The sequence below is a fragment of the Gorilla gorilla genome, chromosome 4 (assembly GCF_029281585.2).
Source record: "Gorilla gorilla gorilla isolate KB3781 chromosome 4, NHGRI_mGorGor1-v2.1_pri, whole genome shotgun sequence".
NCBI classification, from domain to species: Eukaryota; Metazoa; Chordata; class Mammalia; order Primates; family Hominidae; genus Gorilla; species Gorilla gorilla.
The window spans coordinates 157,497,870-157,519,224 of NC_073228.2; the positions used below are offsets into that span (position 1 = coordinate 157,497,870).

At 43.0% G+C, this 21,355-nt stretch overlaps 1 protein-coding gene across 6 annotated transcripts in view; it reads left to right on the forward strand.

The window, feature by feature from the left end:
• The window catches only part of GRIA1 (glutamate ionotropic receptor AMPA type subunit 1), a 322,677-nt gene that overhangs the window by 187,726 nt on the left and 113,596 nt on the right, over nt 1-21,355 (forward strand). For all 6 annotated transcript variants that reach the window (XM_019028221.4, XM_004042863.5, XM_055389529.2 and 3 more), the window contains 3 exons: nt 8,064-8,168; nt 19,947-20,057; nt 20,769-20,975. In XM_019028221.4, coding sequence (XP_018883766.1) covers nt 8,064-8,168; nt 19,947-20,057; nt 20,769-20,975 — 423 coding nt within the window. The remainder of the gene's footprint in view (nt 1-8,063; nt 8,169-19,946; nt 20,058-20,768; nt 20,976-21,355) is intronic.

Sequence of the window (21,355 nt, forward strand, 5' to 3'; positions counted from 1 at the left end):
AAGATGAATTTGGGCTCCTTGGGGAGAAGAGGAGCATTTCTGAATGAGAGAGAAATGTACAGCAAAATGTACAAGTATTCCCACTTGTTTGCCAACCACACGTGCACAGCTCTAGCAACTTTCACAACCGGGAGAAAGAGATGCTGGAGGAACCTCACCAGCTGTTCCTCAGCCCTGATGAGTGCCTTTCTGTAGAGAAGAATATGTAGGTCTGTCCTTTGAAATGAAGCTAAGCAGGATTTCTACTAGCTACATGAGGAACATGCTAAGGAGGACCTCCAGCTGCCATATCTGCCCTCCCCTGGTCCCTGTGCAGGGTGGCTCCCAAGTCACTAGGCAGCAACAACAGACACCAGGCAGCTTGCAGGGGAAAATTGCCAAATGGACAGTGCCTGAGCCTCCCTTTCCACCCCCACCCCAGCTTATTTAAAATGCTCTTCCAGACTCCAAAGTCGAGACAGATTCTGTTTGCAATGTGAGGCTGGTTTCAAAAGGTCCCAGAGATTTGCCCTCAGCTTCACAACCCTTCCAACTCCCTTGCCTCTCCCATCTTAATGACATCCTGAAAGGATAGTCTGATGCCACTATGACAGTGATGAAGCCTGGGAGGCAGTTCAGGGTGGCAGGAAGGACTCTATACTGGGAGGCAGGAGAGCTGGACTCCACGTCCAGCTAGGCCCCTGGCTCTCTGGATGACCTTGAAACATTCACTTAGCTCTCCTGCCGCCTTCCCTTTCCTTCCCCATGAAAATGAAGGGGGTGGAGAGAGGACCTCAAGTCTCAACTGGCTCTGAAAATTCAGACAGTCTAATTTTTTTTCTTATGGTCTAACCCATGTCCTTCTGGTTGTAGTGTATACTTAGCACTCTGCTTCTGCCCTCAGTAGGATTTGAAAGGAAGCAGTTGCCATAGTCAAAAGAACAATGACCTCTTTTATTTTGTCTTGGAGCCAGGATAGGTGTGTGCCTGCCCTTCATCAGCTGTTCTTTGAGGATTTGTGGTGTGCCCTGGCTTGGAGCCAAGCACTGAGGACAATAAAAGAAAGCAAGGGCTGCCCTCAAGGAACTCCTGGCAGTGTCTATGGAGAAAAAGAGAGGAACAACTATCCCAAATAAATAAATAAATAAACAAACAAACAAACAAACCAGAACATTCTGACCCTAAGATCAGAGGTTCAAATCGATTCCTTTTCCAATCTTTGTTAAGCACCTAGAATGAAAAAAGATTTTGTTGAAAGACACCTTAGAGATTACTGACTCTTCTTTTCCCTCACTTTATAATGAAACAGCAAATCCAGAGTGGGCAGTGACTCACCCAGGGTCACACAGCAGCTTAGTGGCGGAGGCTGGACCAGATCCCAGTCCAGGGCTCCTCTCCCCCCAGTTAGGTCTGTGCTATGGGCCCAGGGGCCCTTGCTTATAAGCATTGACCTCTGGAGCCTTCCATCCATAGTCAGGACTACTCTTCAGCAATGGCTTTTTCTAGACCCATCTCTTGAAATAGCCATGCCACCAGGGAGCTGGGTAAATCCTGATGGTATCCAGTCTTTGAAACCTGAGGCTTGGAGGCTCAGGTCTCTACTGCCTTCACCTCTGGACTTCAGGTCACATAGTGGGAGAGAACCTGTGGTTTAGCTTGTGTTAGACCTGGGTTGTCTATAAGTTAGGCCAAGAGGTCCAGCACAGCCTACCTGGAGGGCAAGCATGCTAGGGAGTTAAATTCTGAAAATAATGGTAATAATATATATGGTGTGTTAAAGGCTTAGTATACACAAAGCTCTAAACATTTACACATATCATTGGATCTTTGATATAACACCCTGAGGTAGGTAGTTTTATTAACCGTGCTTTGTAAATGGAGAAGCCGAGCTTCAGACAGGTTATAAAACTTCCCAAAGTTATACAGCTAGCTAGTGGTAAAGTTGGGACCCCAAACCACATTTAGATGATGCCTCCCTCTGTATGCTTCACTGCTCTGAAACCTCAAGGGCACGGCCAAACAGGGAAGACACAAGAGCTATGGCCCAGCCCCCAGCAGCACATGGCCTTGGGTAATATCTGTGCACCCCCTCCCCCTTCACTCCGCTGTAATTTCCCTAGCAGCAGAATGAAGATAATCAGCTGCCTGCCTGCCCCCTGCCTGCCATCTAGGGAGTCATTCAGAATATTAATGAACCCACATCCTGGAGGCCCTCAGCACTCCAGGAAGGATGCTCATATGTCGCCTTCTGGATGGTGGAGAGGACTCAACTCCCCAAGTCAGGTTCTTAACATAGGGGAGGTAATAGGCATTTGAGAATATGATTTTTTAAAAGAAATCTGTAGATTCTTTTGCTTAGAAAAATGCATATATGTACATACATAATTTCTGCATGACCAGGAGTAGAGAGAACATACATACTCCTAGAATCCATCCCAGGGCCTCAAATTTAGAATACCTCCCCTAAATAGTAATCATCCCTCTTAGTCTTTGTTTTTGCAACCTGCCAGCCAACAATCAAGCATATGGAAGTGAAGGTATGCTCAGAACTTTGCTGGATGGGGTCTGGGGTTGGGTGGGCAATGGAGTTTAAGACGCAGTCCTGCCTTTAAGGGCTAACACAGGTGGGCTTATGGTGCTGTGGATGGTCAGAGCAGAATGCCATCACTGAGGAATGCAGACATCAGCAAGGCTTTCTGTAGGAATGTGACTGGCCTTTCAATAGGATGACCACTTTATTATCCAAAATCTATCATCCAAACGGGAACACTTAGGAGTGAAAGGAAAAACTACTATCAATTATTCCAGAACAAGAGTACCAGAACTCTCCTGCATTAGTCCATGTGCATTGTTATAAAGAAATACCTGAAACTGGATAATGTATAAAGAAAAAGGTTTCATTTTAGCTAATAGTTTTGTAGGCTGCACACGAAGTATGCTGCCAGCATCTATTTTTGGTGAGGGCCTCAGGAAGCTTCCAATCATGGCAGAGTGTAAAGGAAGAGACAGTATGTCACGTAGTAAGAGAAGGAGCGTGATAGATAAGGGAGGAGGTGACAGGCTCTTTTACACAACCAGCTCTCATGAGAACTGAGTAAGAACTTATTCATTACCATGGGGAGGGCACCAAGCCATTCAGGAAAGTTCTGCCCCCATGATGCAAACACCTCCCACCAGGTACCACCTCCAACGTCCAGGGTCATATTTTAACATGAGACTTGGAAGGGACAAATATCCAAACTATATCATGTCCCAGGCAAACTGAGATGGGTGGTAATGGAACCGTTAAAGGTATGGTAAATTTGAACATGGAGTAAATTGGGTTTTGGAGGTTCTGGATGGGAATGTCAATGATACCCAGCAAGAGACGAGGTAGGGTGAGGGTACAAGCAAGGACTTGCACATGTCACATTGGCCTGTTAAGGAATTAGGGATAGAAGAGCTGGGTTCCAACCGTGGCTCCACGCAGCACTATCTGGGGGATCTTGGAATAATTGCTTGCCTTTTCCAGATCTGGATTTTTCCTGTCTGCTAAACAGACATAATCCTCCTAGTGCTGCCTCCCCGACTGGCTTGTCACAGGGCTCAGAATTTTAAGAAAGCATCGTGCTTGTGGGCCAGGCATTGTGGTTCATGCCTGTAATCCCAGCACTTTGGGAGGCTGAGGCAGGCAGATCACGAGGTCAGGAGTTTGAGACCAGCCTGGCCAACATAGTGAAACCCTGTCTCTACTAAAAATACAAAAAATTAGCGGGGTGTGGTAGCAGGCACCTGTAATTCCAGCTACCTGGGAGGCTGAGACAGGAGAATCACTTGAACCCAGGAGGCAGAGGTTGCAGTGAGCCGAGGTTGTGCCACTGCATACCACACCAGCCTGGGCGACAGTGTGAGACTACGTCAAAAAAAAAAAAAAAAGCATCATGCATGTGTTTCTTTGAACTTCAGGGAAGCTGCATGAGACAGTCAGAGCCAAGATTATTCTTCCCATGACTCAGGTAGGAAAGTGAAGCTTAGAACGGTTCTGAGATTTGCTCTGGCCAGAGTACCTAGAATGTGACCCAGCAAGGACCTAGCCTACAGGCCTCACAACCAGTGAGCATCCAAGAGGAAGAATCCACCTGAGGGCAACTGCAAAGGGGATACAGGAGCCCTGCGTCCAGTTTGACTGCTCAGCTGTCTCCTTCAGGACTGCCTTTCAGGATCCATTGAGGGCAGGGGAGAGGAGTCACTGTTGACATCTGACAAAGATTCTTTGCTTGACCAAACTTTAGTCAGGCTTCTGAACCTTCTCCTAGGCCCATCTGTGCAATTCTTGTGAAATCCAGTTTTGGCAAAGAACTTGCTAAGTTGGTTTAGCAAGAACCCTGTCCACCTCGTCCACCCCCTTTGCCATGATCATCTTCTTCAGCCCCCACCATCCCCCAGATTATGTCGGATCATCGTCGTCCATCTTCAGCAAGAATCCTCTTAGGCCATTTTAGCCAGAATTCCTCTTAACCCCTATGCTTGCTGTTAGTAATTTCCTATCCACTGACCCCCACCCTGCTCCTTGGCTATATATTCCCACTGGCCCATGCTCTATTCAGAGTTGAGCCCAATCTCTCTCCACCTCTGCAAGACCCATTGCAGGGGTCTCTATACCTATTGCTACGATTCTGAATAAAGTCTTCTTCACTGTGCTTTAACAAGTGTGCTGATTAATTTTTTCTTTAACACAGCTGAAGTAATAGAGACATTAACCCGCATTCTCTCAGCACCAAGCAGGAAAGGAAATATATGCTTCAGCCTCCCATCAGCAGCAGACTCTGAGCTGGCACCCAGTACCCTTTACAGGAAGCCCAAGGTTAATTCTCCATCTTTCATGGAGGGAGTTGAGGGCGCCAGGATGGCGACAGAAGTTCCGGGAGCAGGAACCAAGAAGAAGTGCCCGGGCTCCATCAATCTGACCTCAGACACCCTGGGACGGGGGGAGAGATGGATAAGTGCCCAGATCCCAGAGCTCAGACCTGATGGATGGGGACAGTGGTTTCAAGATACACATTTCTGAGAAGCTTCTTCCTCTGTCTCTGAGTCCTGACTCTCCTTGATAAACGGTTTGGGGCTGAGCCATCCTCTTGAACTCTCCTTGCTCTGCCGTCATGGAATGGTGTTTCTGGGGGATGTCTCTTTCCCATTCTCTGATACTTTGTTTTATCTCAGTGCAAGTAAGACTTGGCTTCCCCAACTAGATACTAACAGCCTTCAGTTACCCTTGACCTCTCAATGACTTACTGTGAATCCTGGAGTCAAGCGCCATCAGCTCTAAGTCTCAACAATCTCATCTGTGAAACAGGCAAAATAACCTCTGCTCTGGCTACTCACTGGGTTTCTGTGAACATGAAATAAGCAGCTTCTTGTGAGATCACCGTGACAGTGCAAGGGGTCCTTGGGTCACTAGAACTGTGCAGGTAGGACCCTTGACCTTATTGGAAACTGAGGAAGGCAGTAAAAGTGTCAGTGACATGATCCTTCTTTCTTCTGAAAGAGTCCCCTTGTCTTAGACAACCTACCAGCCCCAAGGCCTCAATTTTAGATTTTATTTTTCATAACTTTTACCCACTCTACACAGCACAGTAGTAGTAGTCGTCATTATCATCATTATTATCATCTAAATAATATAAACTATGCATTGAAAACTTATGTCCCAGACAATGTGCTAAGTACTTCTTGGAGGAGGAAACCAAGAAGTAGATAGTTTGAGCAAGGAACCTATGGTCATACAGTTAGGATGAGCAGAGCACGACCTGGGAAATGCCCAGCAGCAATAGCAGAAAGCAGGTAGAAAACACTACATTGCACATTTTTGTGTTGTCCTCCTGAAGCCTAGCACAATAGCACTGGCCTGTGTTTCGGCGAACACTTGGTACCTTAAGTGAAGATACCAGAAGTTACTAGAAGCTCCAGATTTTAGACCTGCCTCTGCCACTGGTTAGTCATAAGACTTGAGCAGATCACTTTACTTTCCAGAATTTGGCATCTCCCATGTAAATGAAGATCATAATCTCTAAATGGCATACTTCAGGGGGTTCGTGTGACTAGAGATGAAATAATATGTGTGCAAGTGTGTCATAAACATGAAGTTTTTAGAAAGTAATGTTAGTATTAAGTATCACCATTAGCAACAATAACAATAACAGCTGGCATTTTTTGAATACTCACCATGCACCAAGCATTGATCAAAAAATACCTCATTTAATCCTTAGAACAACCTTAAGACATAATTAACTCTAATTGGTTCCATTAAACAAATGAGAAACTAAGTCATAGAGAGATTATGTACTCTGCCATACTAACATGCCACACTGATTATTAGTATGAAAATTGAGACTGGGGCTGAAAAGTAGATGCCTATTTGGATAATTAATGACACTTTCAGTTTGGGCAAATCAGTCCACCAGTCTACCATCTGCACATCTATCCAAGTCTGTTTTTTTGGAATGAGTCACTTACATGGTACCCAGCAAACTAACACTATCTTGAACTGGAAATAAGGGAACACTAAAGATTGGCAAGAGATTACTGAGGTGATAAGAAGGTGAAGTTGCTGATGGACTGGAATTGCTCCTTTCTTTTATTCTTTGTAGTAGAATCTGTACTTTGTTTTCTCTCTGAAAAGCAAAGATAGCCCAGACATTTATGGAGCTGGGGATTTCTCCAGATTTCATCTAAGAAAGTAAAGAGCATGTTGTAAAATTTGCTCAGTGCTCTGGGCCTGTTGCGACCTCCTCACTGAGACTTCAAACCAGAAGGTGACAAGAGGGTCAACCTCGAAACAGTAACACACACACATGCACACATACACGCATTCTCTCTCTCACTCTCAAACACACACAGCCCCCAGTTCTTCTTAAACCTTCTAACAACAGAGGAGCTAGCAGAAAAAAATATAAAACTCTGCAAAGCTTCCTTTTAAGCCATTTGAAGGGGGGAAATAAACAGTGCTGGGTCATAGGGTTGGATTTGTATTTGTAACAAGTAGACACCTCACCTCACTGGCCTTAGGCAAGAGGGATCTGAGGACACATGGTGGATCACTATTAGGGAATGTGGTTGCTTGTACCTGAGCTGATGATACACAGCTAGACTCAGCCTCAGTTTGAGAGTGGTCTTGGATGACATTTATCAGTCACCTACAGAGCAGCAAGCTCAACCTTAAATATCTTGGATCTCCATGGTGACCATTTGACTTTTGATATGAATTTGAAGATAGAAGGTCATGAAAGTTTGATTTTGCCCATTTGTGGAGAAGTCTCATGCGGCATATTTGAGGGTTCCAATACAATTTTATTTTAGCCAACTGAGATTTCTTTAACACCTTGCATTCTCTTATCTGAACACAATGGGTTCTCCCTAGGTGCTTTGAAGTTTTCACACCACTTTCGCATTAGCAGTTATCATTTAAGATGAAAAAAGGGCAGAGATTTTTGGAAACTGAAGGCTTAGAGAGCTAAATTGCCTGAGGGCACTTGGCTATTAAGGAGTAAGCTGGGGTTAAATCCAAGTCTTTCAATTGCCAAGTATTTTATTCCCTGGACTCAGGAATAAAGAAGAAATTCTTAAAGGAACTAAGAAGCCATCTCTAAGCATAGCTTAAGGCTTCATTCATAAAGCTGGCTTCTTGTCCTGGGTCTTCTGACTCATTGGTGATGGTGCACCATTTTCTTACCTTTGCAGGCCCCCCGTACTTTCTTCATCTTCAGATGTGTATCTGAGAAGGGCAGTGGTCATAGTGGTTGTGTGATGGGAGGTGTTTGGTTAGGGATGGTGCAGACATTTCACATTAGTATGCACTCTGACCCATTGTTAGTATTTGCCTAAAGAAATAGGTAAAAACAATTGTCAGGATGAATCCCAATTTAGGGAAAAGAGATCTGTAATGCATCCCTTGCCTGTGGCAAGGGAGTGAAGAGTTTTAACATTTAGGATACTCCAAGACATCATTCCATGGAACACTCTTGGGTTCTGAATTTCTACTTCAGTGGAAAAAGCAAACACACATAAAGTACATCTGAGTTCACTGCCCACCACTTGGTTTTGTTTTCCAGGTGCGATTTGAAGGTTTGACAGGAAATGTGCAGTTTAATGAGAAAGGACGCCGGACCAACTACACGCTCCACGTGATTGAAATGAAACATGACGGCATCCGAAAGGTAAGGTCCCCCTTTACTTCCGTTCTGCAGAGAGAAGAGGCTGAGCAGGGACTCTGGCCAGAGCTGAGGGCCTGTGAGTCCACCTTTTCTGGACTGGATCTTTGAAGAAACTCAGACAACACAGACTCTAGACTTGGCTCTGCCACTAACCAGCTGGGACATTGGGCAAGTCTCGTTCTTCCTCTGAGAATCCATTCACTCATTTGCAAAATTGAGATTTAAAAAATCTCTACATTTGTCCCAGGATGCTTGTGAAAATCCAAGGTAGAGGAAAGCACTTCTAAAACATAAAGTGATTGATGTGTATAAAATGCCACTCCTATTCCTGAGGGATTCTAAACTAAGAACTTGCGAATGATGATTATTGATGAGGTTAACTATCTCTTCCTAATCGATAGTTGGTCATATCCACTCTATTATTTATACAAAAGTAAGGGTGAAAATATATATGTTTACATGTATGTATAATGTACAATATGTTTGCATATGAAAATTCTTAGAATAGCATTCAAATCCTTGGAATAACATTTCGAATTCTACCAGAACCTATGTGCCCGGGCCTCGGCCGATTTCTTCAGCCTTAACCCTTGATACTTCCTTCGTCTTTCCATTCCAGTCATTCTGTTTGTCTTTCACCTCCCTGAATACACCATGTTCTTTCTCATCATTGAGCCTTCATACATGTTTCCTCTGCCTGGGACTTCCTCCCCACATCTCCCTCCTCTTGCCTGCCAATCCCTCCTCAGCCTTCCACACTCAAAGTAAATGTCATTCCCCAGGGAAGCCTTCTCTGGCCTTTCTTATTATGCTTCATGGAAGCCTCTACTTCTCTGCTCATGGTCTTCATCACATTGCTATTTCCTTTTGGTGGCATAGCATAATGACTGGGAGGCATTGTACAGCATGGCGTAGAGCTGGTAGGGTGCCATGGATCAGAATGCTGGCTCTGGAATCCTCAACACTGAATCCTGGCTTCACCACTTACTGGTCTGGGGTTCCGGATAATTTATTTGAGCTCTTTGTTCCTTAATTCTCTTATCTAGTAAGTGGGGATCACCTTAACCATGCCAACCTCATAGGGTCATTGAGAGGATTAAATGATCTAAGAGTGTGCAGAAGTTCTAAGTACTGGGCCTGGCCCATTGAAAGTTGGGTCTTAATCTCTCAGACTTAATGCTCTCTATGCCTGTGCTGTCAGATAACCTTGCCACTAGCTGTATGTGGCTGTTTAGGTTGAATTTTAAATAAATTACAATTTAAAAATCAGTTCTTCAGTTGCACTATCTACATGTCAAGTGCTCAGTAGCCACATGTGGCTAGTGGCTACCACATCAGGCAGCACAGATGTAGAACATTTACATCACTGCAGAAAGTTCTACTTTAAAGTTCTCTTTGTACGCTCTCCGTCCTCACCTCCCTTAAACATGTCTTCTCTGATCTTATGTCTAGAACCGCATCTTCTACCTCACAGCGGATCTTATCTCATTCATTAAGGCTATGTCAGTTGTCTATTGCTGCCGTACAAATTACCACAAACAGTGACTTAAAACAACACAGATTTATCGTCTCACAATTCTGTAGGTCAGAAGTCTGACTTGAGTTTCACTGGATGAAATCAAAGTGTTGGCAAGGCCATGTTTCTTCCTGGAGGCTCCAGTTAAGTTTGTTTCTTTGCCTTTTCCAGTTTCTTAAAGGCCACCTATATTCCTTGGCTCCCATGTTACCAAGCTTTTTCCATATTCAAAACCAGCAATGTTACATCTCTCTGACCCTTCTTCTATCATCACATCTTCTCGCTAACCACAGTCTTCCAGAGCCCATCTCCCATCTCTGACTGGGAGATCTCCTCCTTCAGGAATCAGCTACAGTAACCTGCCTTGACTTACAGCAGGTACCAAATAAGGGCACCCTATTTGGCTATGAATGTAGCCACTGGGAACGTATCCACTTTTCAGGAAACTTTTGGCATGTTGATTGTACACAGACACTCTTTCTGGGCTCAAAAACCCTTGAGAATGACACTTATCCAGAAATAGTCCAAGCCTGAGTTCATTTTTGTTGTCCCATGGTCTTCTGATTTCTGCTGCTGGAGAAGACATTTGCTAGGTCACTTAGCTCTTATAACTTTCAATTTCCACATCTGTAAAACAGGCACAGATCATGTCTGCATTAGCACCTGATCACTGTTCAGTGAATGTTACCTGTGTTAGTGGTTATTAATAGCTATGGTAAATGTTGAAGAGGTAGCACACGGCTGAAATCTGGAAAACACTGAGGTGGCTTGTTTATTTCTTTCAAAGCATTTAGCAGCTGCTGTTAAGAGTACTGCCTCTGGAAGGGACACCAAATATGTGACCATCTCCCCAAGGCCATCTTCCTTTCAGATTCTTTTTTTTGGAGATGGAGCCTTGCTCTGTCGCTCAGACTGGAGTGCAATGGCATGGTCTTGGCTCACTGCAACCTCCACCTCCCGGATTCAAGTGATTCTCCTGCCTCAGCCTCCCGAGTGGTTGGGATTATAGGTGCCCATCACCACACCTGGCTAATTTTTGTATTTTGGGTAGACACGGGGTTTCTCATGACGTTGGCCAGACTGGTCTCAAACTTCTGACCATGTGATCCATTCACCTCGGCCTCCCAAAGTGCTGAGATTACAGATGTGAGCCACCGCCCCCAGGCTTTTTTTCCTTTCTTTCTTTCTTTCTTTTTTGAGGCAGGGTCTCACTCTCTTGCCCAGGCTGGAGTGCAGTGGTACTATCATAGCTCACTATAACCTCAAACTCCTGGGCTCAAGTGATCCTCCCACCTCAGCCTCCCAAAGTGCTGGGATTAGAAGCATGAGCCACTGTCTGCAGCCCCTTTCTTTCAGATTCTGAGAACTGCTGGTATCACCTCCTGCCTTGACAATGAAAACATAGATGCAGCATTTTTGTGTAAGGCCCAAGCAGGCAAGCCTTGCTCCTAGATAGAAAATTGTTGACCATAGACCTGGGCTTCTCCTCAGAATCCTCAGAATGGCCTTTTGCCCTCAGGGAAAAAAGAATATTGCTATTTCCTGGATAGAACAAATTGGCATTTCTACATTGTATATGAGTAGTTATGTGTTTGCCATAATTAAAATATGGATGTTGAACTGTTTTCCCCAACTCTGGAGTAGTGGATTAGCTTAAAATATAGCCAGATTATTTTCTACACATTAGTGGCCACTGGGTATATTGGGGATATACTGAAGGTGCAACAAGTAAGAATAGAAGCCAGAGACAGACTTCTATGCCATTTCTGCCATCATCCAGCTGTGTGGCCTTCAGCATGTCTCATAGTCTCTCTGGGTCTCTAAAATAAGTGAGAGACATTGGGCTGTGCAAACCTTAATTCCTCTCAGCTCTGACACCTTGGATGTCAGTGCCATCTGCTGCATTTTTACCATCCTCTCCCTACTCACATTGTTCCTCTCCTGGCTGGACTTCGGCTTCCTCTGTGAAAGTAGAATTTCCACTGGGGCCTTCATCACTTGACAAACTGTCCTTTGGTATGAAATTCCCCAGTTGTTACTCCCAGAACCAGAGGCCCCAGCCCTTTGAGTTGACCCTAACTATTGCCCAGAGACTGTTGGGAGACTTTTTATCTCTTCAAGACTTGCTCTTCATCGAGAACTTCTCAGAAGTGGAGGCACTGTAGCAAGATTAATGGTTCTCAAGCCTCAGCAAATAGAAGAATTACTGGGAGGCCTTATTTAAAATGCAGATTCCTGGGTCCCAGCCCCTGGGTACTCTGCTTCTGGAGAACAGAGATGAAGCCTAGGAATCTGCAGCTTCTTGAATCCTCCTCTCCAACCCACAGATTTTCTGGTTGGTGCGCTAAAGAGTTTGATAAGAATCACTGGCAACTACTAAGGAAAGAAGATGGAAGTAAAAAGAATACAAATAATATAATATAATATAATATAATATAATATAATATAATATAATATAATATAATATAATATAATATAATTTATAATATAATTTACAAAAAAAGAAACACTGACAGGGTGGCTAAGAGCTTGGGCTTTAGAGGCAGACAGACCAGGATTTTAAGTCTCTGCTTTAGTCTTTACTAGGCACATGACCTTGAACACATTATTTAGCCTCCCTGCAAGTCATTACATCATCTCTAAAAGGGTGGTAATACTCTTTGCCTCCCAGGATCACTGTCAGGATTGAATAAGACAATGCCTGTTACCCCACTGCTTGTAGTAAGGGATTCAGAAAAGTAGCGCCTGGCACGTAGTGGACATTCAGCCCACATTTGTTTGCTTGTTTGTACTTTTAAACTCCCTCCTATAGGCCACAGGGATTTTATATCAGCATTGCATTTGGGGGAGTCAGGCTGTGTAAGCCTGTGGAATGGATAAATCAGCAAAGAGAAATAACAGAGTACCTTAAGATCCATGAACAAATGGTTGTGCTTTAGTTTTCAGATCCAAGGGCTGTTTTTAAACTTACCTTCCAATGGCCAAATCCTTTCTTAGAATGTGGGCTTAAACGTCCTTTGTTTACGGGGGATCTGCCTTTCAGAAAATCAATTCCTCACATCTGTGGCTTCAGGCTTTTTACTCAATCAGCCTCCTAACAAAGTAATTTTTCTGATTTTCAAGGGTGACCTAGTTGTACTGGTTTCAGTGAGCATTACATGGCCTTACCTGATTGTGTATAATAAAAAGGAGCTGTTTCTTCCAGATTTGGAACCTCAGAGAAACTCTCCTGATCTTCAGGCCTATTTCCTGTTCACCCATGTGCCAATACACCCTGTAGGTACCTGGATACAATTTGACATCCCACTGAAATGTGTGTGTTCTAAGCATCCATTCATCATAAAGTTTAGGGGCTTCAGATACCAGGATGGGTACTTGCTCTACCAAAATGGGATCCTTAGGAAATCCCATTCAAGGATACCACTTCACTATGGGGTACTGATTTAGGGTCTCTCTCTGAATAAAATATCTTGTCAAAATCTGGTAGAATCACAAATTCTGATAAATGGCTGCCCAGTGGAGAAGTTTAGGGAAAATTCTCTTACACTTTTCATCGAAGAACTGGTATTGTTGATTTAACCATCTTTTCCCATCACCATTGTTCCTATAGCAATTTTTAGACTGGGTGGAAGAACCTACTTCTCATTTCAATTTGATTTGAGTGGCCCTGCCCTGCCCCAAGTTTATTATCCCCACTTCTGACCCTGTGTATAACTAGAATGAAAAGACTGGGCAGGAAACAAGACTAAAGGGACACAAAGTCCTGCTGATATCAAAAACAATCTTCTAAAGTCCCAAAGAATTTATAGCTTCCCATTCCATATGCTTTTTGGAAGTTTTGCTTTAAATCCTTGTTACCCAATTTTGACCATACTGAATCATGTTATAGCAAAAGATATAGACATAGCATCTCAGATATAGCCTCAACCTCACCACCTCTCTCCATTTCTACTGCTGAGCCCAGAGCCCAGGCCATCTTCCACACACCACACAGTAGCCTCCTTACCAGTCACGAGTCCTGCTATGTTCTTGCCCCTCTACAAGGCTACTTTTCCACCACAAGAGCTAGGACAATAATTTTCAAATATATATCAGGTTATATGGCTCCTTTCCTTAAAACTTTTAGCACCTTCCTGTTGCCAGTAAATATACAACGTGGCCCTCAGAGCCCTCAATGCTGCTTGCCTGTGGCATCAGCTCTCACTCCTCCTTCTCTAGCTCATTTCTCTGCAGTTACACTGGCATCTTTGCATTCCTTGAGCACAACCTCGCACTTTCCTCAAGTCACTTGCATATGCTATTCCTTTACCTGGCATTTTCTATCACTAGAGTTTCATGCGCTGTGTGCCTCCTTGTCATTCAGGTCTCAGTCCAAGTGAAGCCACCTTGGAAACGACATCCTTGACCAAGCATTTTTAAAGTCACTCCCACTCACCCAGCTCACAGTCACAATTTCCTTTTTGTTTGTACTTTTCATGGTGCTTATTCCTTCTGATATATTTTTATTGGTTGATTGATCTAGATTGAGGTTGGCAAACTTCTGCCTACTGGCCAAATTTATCCCACCACCTATTTTTGTACAGCCAATGAGCTAATGGTTACATGTACATTTTTAAATGGTTGTAATAAATCAAAAGAAGACCATTTTGTGACGTGAAAATTATGAGAGATTAAAATTTCAGTGTCCATAAAGTTTTTCTGGAACATAGCTATGCTCATTTGTTTATATATTATCTATATCTGCCTCTGCATGACAACAACAGAGATAAGTAGTGGCAACACAGACTATATGATCCACAAAGCCAAAGATATCTACCGTCTGGCCCTTTAGGATAAAGTTTGTCAACCCCTGGTCTGGACATGTATTTTCCTCATACTTCTCTACCTCCTAAATGTTCTAAAATGCCAACTCTTTAAAAGCAAGGACCGTATTTGTATTTTTATTATATTCACAGTGCCTAGAATATACTGAAACAGAGTAAGCACATACAAATAAAAGGTTGTTTATTACATGACTGGGAAGTTTATCAAATGTTTCTGGGCAATCAGAGAGCACACTATGCTAGCCCATATTTCAAAAGATCTGCCAATAAGTAAGGGGAAAAAATGCCTGCAAATTTAATAAAATAACACCTCAAGCAGAACTCAGATAAAGTTACACATAAACTTATTAACTTCAAATCTTTTAAGTGTGTTAATTTAGATAATCCTAGGTGCTGTAACAGATAAACTCTGAAATCTCAGCTGTTTAATGCAAAAGAAGCTTTTTTTTTGTTCACTCAGTGACCACTTTTTTGGCTGAGGGTTCTGGCTAAGACTCAGGCTCATGGACCCTCCACTGTCTACTTGGGTCTTTCTGGATTTCAACATCCAGCTAACAGATAGGAATGAAAGAAAATGGCAACTCTGCTGGAGATTTTTGGGGCATCAGCCTAGAAGAGATGCACATCACTTCTGTTGTATTCCGTTGGCCAGAACCCAGTTACTTGGCTCAATCAGAGGTAAAACAAGCTGGGAAATGTCATTGCTGGCTAGGTAGCCACTCTCCACCAACATCTCTACACCATGGAAGGAAAATAAGAATGCTTGGGAGTCAGCTAATTATCTTGGCCACAATAGACAACTTAGTCTTTAAAAATTGATTCTAAAGGATCTCATTTTTTGAGGTAAGGGGCTGTGGTCTCAGAGGCAGCCTGGAGATACCAATTTCTGAATTTGATTTGATGACTGTGCAATATAGATCAATTGAATTTTCAGTTCTATGATCATCTCCTTTTAAGACTTTATCCACTTAAAAAATCTGATCTGTCATCTAGATTCATTTTCTACATTCAAAGAATCTTTAGAGGTAGATGGAAAACAAGGAGATCAAAAATTATAACTGGCCCCAAGAGAAGACCTCTCACTGTCAGAATTGTTTAAATCCTCTCCTGACTGGTAGGCCCCAATCTTTACCAACTACTAACTCTGATTTACTTTTAGTAAGAATCAAAGTTCCTGCATATCCTCAATAGAGAATCAAAGTGCTGTATTATAATCCAACCATTTCCCAAAGAAAGGAAAATTTGCTCTAATCTCCAAAGTGCAATGTCTGTTCAAAAATCTTTGCCAGCTTTCTTTTCATCAAACTGTGGAACCATATTTCTCAGCCTACTAGTTTACATGAGGCATAGGCATGAGGCTGAATATCACTCAGGCCACTGACCCTGGCAATATTATGTTTTATCTCCCTACAAAAGAGTTAGAAATAAAATAGGTTTGTTTACAATTTCTAACTATTCTACTAGCTTTTGATATGAAAGTACCTAGCATATAAGCCAAGCTATACCATATTTTTTTAGAGATCCCTATTTAACAATAGTGCTAAACTTAATAAGTAGTGCTAGCTTTGAAGGACAACTATCCTTAAAAATTAAGGTATCTTTCTAAGCCATATACATCTGGCTTACACAGATTCATCTTGCTTTTTTTTCCTATCTTGTATGAAAACCTTGGGATTTTACGGCAGTTTTATAATTTTTAAACCACATACCCTGAACATTCTATACATAAAGAAGGGTTATATCGTCAAGTGAATTTCAAAATGCTCTATAATGCATGCTTCTTTTGCAGATAATGTTCAACAGCAAATTGAAAACAGAAATGTCTTGTAGTATAGAAACCTGTTAACCTTCAACTAGGCACTACCCTAATGAATATCATTTTTTAGCTTACTGACAATATGAACCGTACACTATGCTAATTGTTTTACATGCATTAACTAATGTAGTTCTCATAGCAGCCCATGAGGCAGGTACCATTGTTACATCCACTCTACAGATCAGGGACTGAGGACCACAGAGGTCAGGTAACTTGCTCAAGCTGATAGTTGGTAATTAGGAAAGCCTAGCTTTTAAACCAGGTCTGGCCTGAGGCCAGAGACCAAGATCTTGACCACTGGGCTCCCTCTTTTTTAAAATAATACATCTTAATACTCAGTGGCTTTTAGAGGAATTGGTTGCATGTCAAAGGAAGCAACTTCCTTTCTACTGATGGTTGTGCAGTTTGAGTAGGAATATTTAAACCTGTGGACTAATTGTGAAGAAGGAAGAAGAAAGACAGGAAGGAAAGGAGGAAGAATAGGAGGAAGGAAGGGAGAAAGGATGGACGACAGGGCAGAAAATGAACAAGAAGGAGGAGAAAGGGAAAAGAAAAAAAAACCTTAGCACCATCTATGAGGGGATAAATCATATTTGACAGATATTTTCCCAGGTTTGTATTGATTTTATTAAATAATCTTACCTTTGAGGTCCACAAGACCTGGGTTCTATATTCTGCCACTAATCTACTATATAACCTATTATTTTGTTAGATCATTTAATCTCCCTAAGCCTAAGTTTTCCTATCTGTAAAGCAGAGAAAATAATCCTAAGCCTGCCTGCACTATCTGCATAGTGTAAAGATGTTATAAAAGTACTGTGGAGATTTAAAAAACAAAACAATACCAAAGCAGAAAACTTTACATCATAATATACTACCAGAGTGCTTTTAAACATCTATTTTTCAGCTAGAAGGCTCCTTGCGAAAGGCAACTCTTGCGGGGAATCCCAATAGGTGAAATAGATAAAAAGCAGAGCTGACCATTAGAGCAAGGATGAGGAAGCCAGAGCTCTCTCCTCTTCACTGCCCCTCACCACCTTCCATGAGCGGTGAAAGGCCCCACAAGTCTCTTAGGGTTCCCTAGAACACAGTGCTTGCAAAAGCGAGGGAACTGAGACCACACTGTCTTGAGCAAATTCTGTGGTCTCTGCGCCTCTGCTTCTCCCTGTGAAAAAGGAAAAAGTTGGACAAAATGATTCTTCAGTCCCCTTCCAGTTCTGACATTCTAGAAACGTGAGTTTCTGGTTCTTCTGTCATTAGAAAGCAATGTCTCCTTCCGCCTTGACTAACAGCATCCCTCACAGGGAACATGGTACACATGCCTGCACTGAGGGTAAGCCTCCATGCAGTATCCTGAGAGACATGCTCCCCGTCAGACCTCCGAGCTGTCTCAGCATCGATAGGGTGCACCATGTCCATGCTGGGTCACTGCTGCCTGGATGCATTCATTCTGTCCACAAACATTTCCTGAGCTGCTTCTCTGGGAAAAGATGTTCTAGACTAAGACAGGAACTCTGGAACAAGTATGTTTATTTCAGTCTTGTCCATGAGAAACTCATAGCACCATGGAGAGATGGGGACAGACACAAAAACAGCTAGACCCAGTGTTCTAATGGGAACGTACACAAGGTACTCAGGGTTGTGTCTGGCATGCAGGGGGCACGGCCCTGGAGTTGGTCTCCCTGGCTCATATCCTGGCTCCACGGCTACCCTGTGGCCTTGGGAAGGTTACTTCACTTTCCACATCTCACTTTCTGCATACTTAAAATTGAAAGGATAATTAACTACCCACTTCGCAGGTTTTGTGAGGATGAAAGGAGTTAAAACATAAAAAGCACTTTAAAAAGTCCCTGAAATGCAAGCATTCAGTAAATGATAACTAATATGATTTCAAGTCCAGAGCCCAATCCCTTCTTAGGAAGAACAGCATAGTGGCTAAATGCAGCCTCTGGAGAGAGATTGTCAGGGTTCCAGGACAAGCTCAACCACTTTACAGCTACTTCACCTCGGGCAAGTTAACACACTCCCACAAGCCAGATGAAATGGCATGAAAACTGTTGAACACTTAGCCTCTGACATAGCAAGAGCATCATTAGTGCTGGCAATTATTGTTGTTAATGGCTGAGATTACAGGAAAAACTATTTCCAACTGAAGGAACTGGGAAAGACATGAAGGTGAAGGTGACATTTCAGCTGACCATTTGGCAAGTGCCTCGGTTTTTGTGAGCCTATGCTGAGTTCTGGCTGTTGATAGACCTGTTCATCCCAATGCATATGCACTTCTAGTTCTCTTTCCTTTTTCCTTTGTATCTAGAGCCAGCAGAATGATCACAAAACAAAACACAATTGTCTAAAGCAAATAGAGATTAGAGACAGAGATAAAGAGAGATAAGTATAGGAGGTATAGCTTTAGGGTGTGTATGTGTGTGTGTGTGTGTGTGTGTGTGTGTGTGTGTGTGTGTGTGTATTAGTCAAGTCATTCTGCTGTTTCCAAACTTTCAATGATCCCCTGTTGCCTTGAGGTGTAGTCTACACTGCTTAGCCTGGCCTTCAAAGCCATCTGCCACCTATACCCAGATACCTACTGCCCTTTTGGGCTAACTCTATCTTCCACCCAGGACCCACAGAACTTAAACATCTGGGCAGATTCCTGTCTTCATATCTTGGCTCATATTCTCCCTAACCTGAAAGGTTTTGGTCCAGACCATTCATCTCTCATGATCATAAGTCCTGATTCCTCCTGTTGCATTTTTCCCTGTGTAAGATCCCACACTTGGCTTTTGCTTCTCTGAACTCCTTAGGCCCACTCACTTGTCACTTCTGCGGCCATGTCATGTCTTCCCATGGTAGACCAGAGGCATTCTCAGAGCAAGCCCTATCTCTCAGACTTCTTTGCATCTCGTCAACCCTGCCTGACAACAAGCAACACTAATGTTTTAGCTCAGAGCCTTGTGCACAATAGCAGTTCAATTAATATTTCTTGAAAGACCTTGGAAAATGAATTAGTATAAATAACCTACTCAAATTTGAAAAATTAATATTGTCAACCATAATTTTTAGGCACTCCTATATATTCAATATTGTAATAGTTTATACTTGGAGACAGAAGAAATTTTTAAAAATAAAGGATAAACAACCTTCATAGGAAGTTAAATCTAGATGGAAAAATACAGTTAACCTAAAAATAAAGTAAAAGAATGTAATGTTTAAATCATATGATTCCAACTATAGTTCAGAATGAGTTCACTGAAGTGCAGGGTTAGTAGACATGGGGGAAAGAGGGGTTTGGCCCTGTGAACAACTGCAGGGAATTAAATCCCATGGTCCTGGCTTGCATTGTACAAAACAGACTGGCTGTGTAAACAGTTAAGCCCTTATCCCTCAGAGGTGGCAATTTCCAAACTGAACCAATTATTGTGGGGATTTTCCCTGGGAGCAAAATTGGGGGCACCTGAAAAGCACTGTGCTTCTTATTATTTGTGTTTACCAATATTTTAGAGCTCGGTGTGTCCAATTCTTCATGAGCTCCTTACTTGCCTGTCTCTGGTATTGACTGGGTGACCCAGAGCAGGCCAGTTCAGAGGAGGCTGGCCCACCTGACACCTCCACTCTCTTCTCATTAACAGATCGGTTACTGGAATGAAGATGATAAGTTTGTCCCTGCAGCCACCGATGCCCAAGCTGGGGGCGATAATTCAAGTGTTCAGAACAGAACATACATCGTCACAACAATCCTAGTGAGTACTCAGTCCTTCATCAAGGTTACTTGGGATTCAAGCTAGGCCAGCACAAGGGTTTTCCACCAGGACTGAAAGCTGGCCTTTCTTCTTGCCAAAACTGTGTAATAGATAAAAGCAGCAAGTCGAAAAGGGAATGCCCTGAAAATGAGAGGCTCTGAGTTTTCATTCTGTATCTCTTAGTTTCACTGTCTCATCCTTTGTCCCCTTGGGTAACTTACTTACTTTCTCTTGAGCCAGCTTTCCCGTATTTAAAACATAAGAATGACACTAAATTGTGCTGGTTTTCATCTGTCCTCCCTCAGTAGAAGCTATTTTCAAAGAAAGTCCAATACATAAAGTAGCTGTAAGTGAAGATGCTATAATTTTCAGTGACTGATCATGAGAAACCTGGAGCCTGTTTAGGGTCTATTTCTCCTTCAAGATGACCCCAGAGGTATTTCCAAAAAAATACAAAATATCCTGGAACATAATTTGAAAGGCTGTATGCCATATCTCAGTGATAAAACATTCTTATTTTAACAAAGTTTGCTTCCTTAACACAAGAAGCTTGTAATGGGGTAGGGAGTGAAGACATTTAGGAAGTGAATTGAGGGGCTAGAGAGCCTTCCCCAGTGTTAACCAAACATGATATTATGCTATGCCAAAGTCCTCCCTACCCGTGGGTGAACCCATAACCCACATTCTGCTATCTCCCCATTTCTCTTCCAGGAAGATCCTTATGTGATGCTCAAGAAGAACGCCAATCAGTTTGAGGGCAATGACCGTTACGAGGGCTACTGTGTAGAGCTGGCGGCAGAGATTGCCAAGCACGTGGGCTACTCCTACCGTCTGGAGATTGTCAGTGATGGAAAATACGGAGCCCGAGACCCTGACACAAAGGCCTGGAATGGCATGGTGGGAGAGCTGGTCTATGGAGTAAGTTCACTGCAGGGTGGGAACTTAGAGGGCGGAGGCAGAGGGTTTGACAGGAAATCATTTGGTGGTTGGGTGGCCCTGCCCACAGATGTCTATGAAACCCTGTAATTGAGTGTTGTTGCTGATGAACAGATGAGTCATCCAAAATCCAATTTCTTCAGACACTCTTTGTTCAGGTTACTGGTCCCAGGTCCCTCAATCCCACTCAGAGTCTTGTGACGTCAGTTGATTGTCACAACACAGGTGACAGCATAGCTCCAAGATCAATTTTCTTGAGGCAGACTGCTGAGTTATCTACACAAAGTCACTTGTGGCTCTCTCAGTATCAGTTTCTTCTCTGATATTAAATGCATCTGGAGCCAACCTAACTTTCTAGTCAC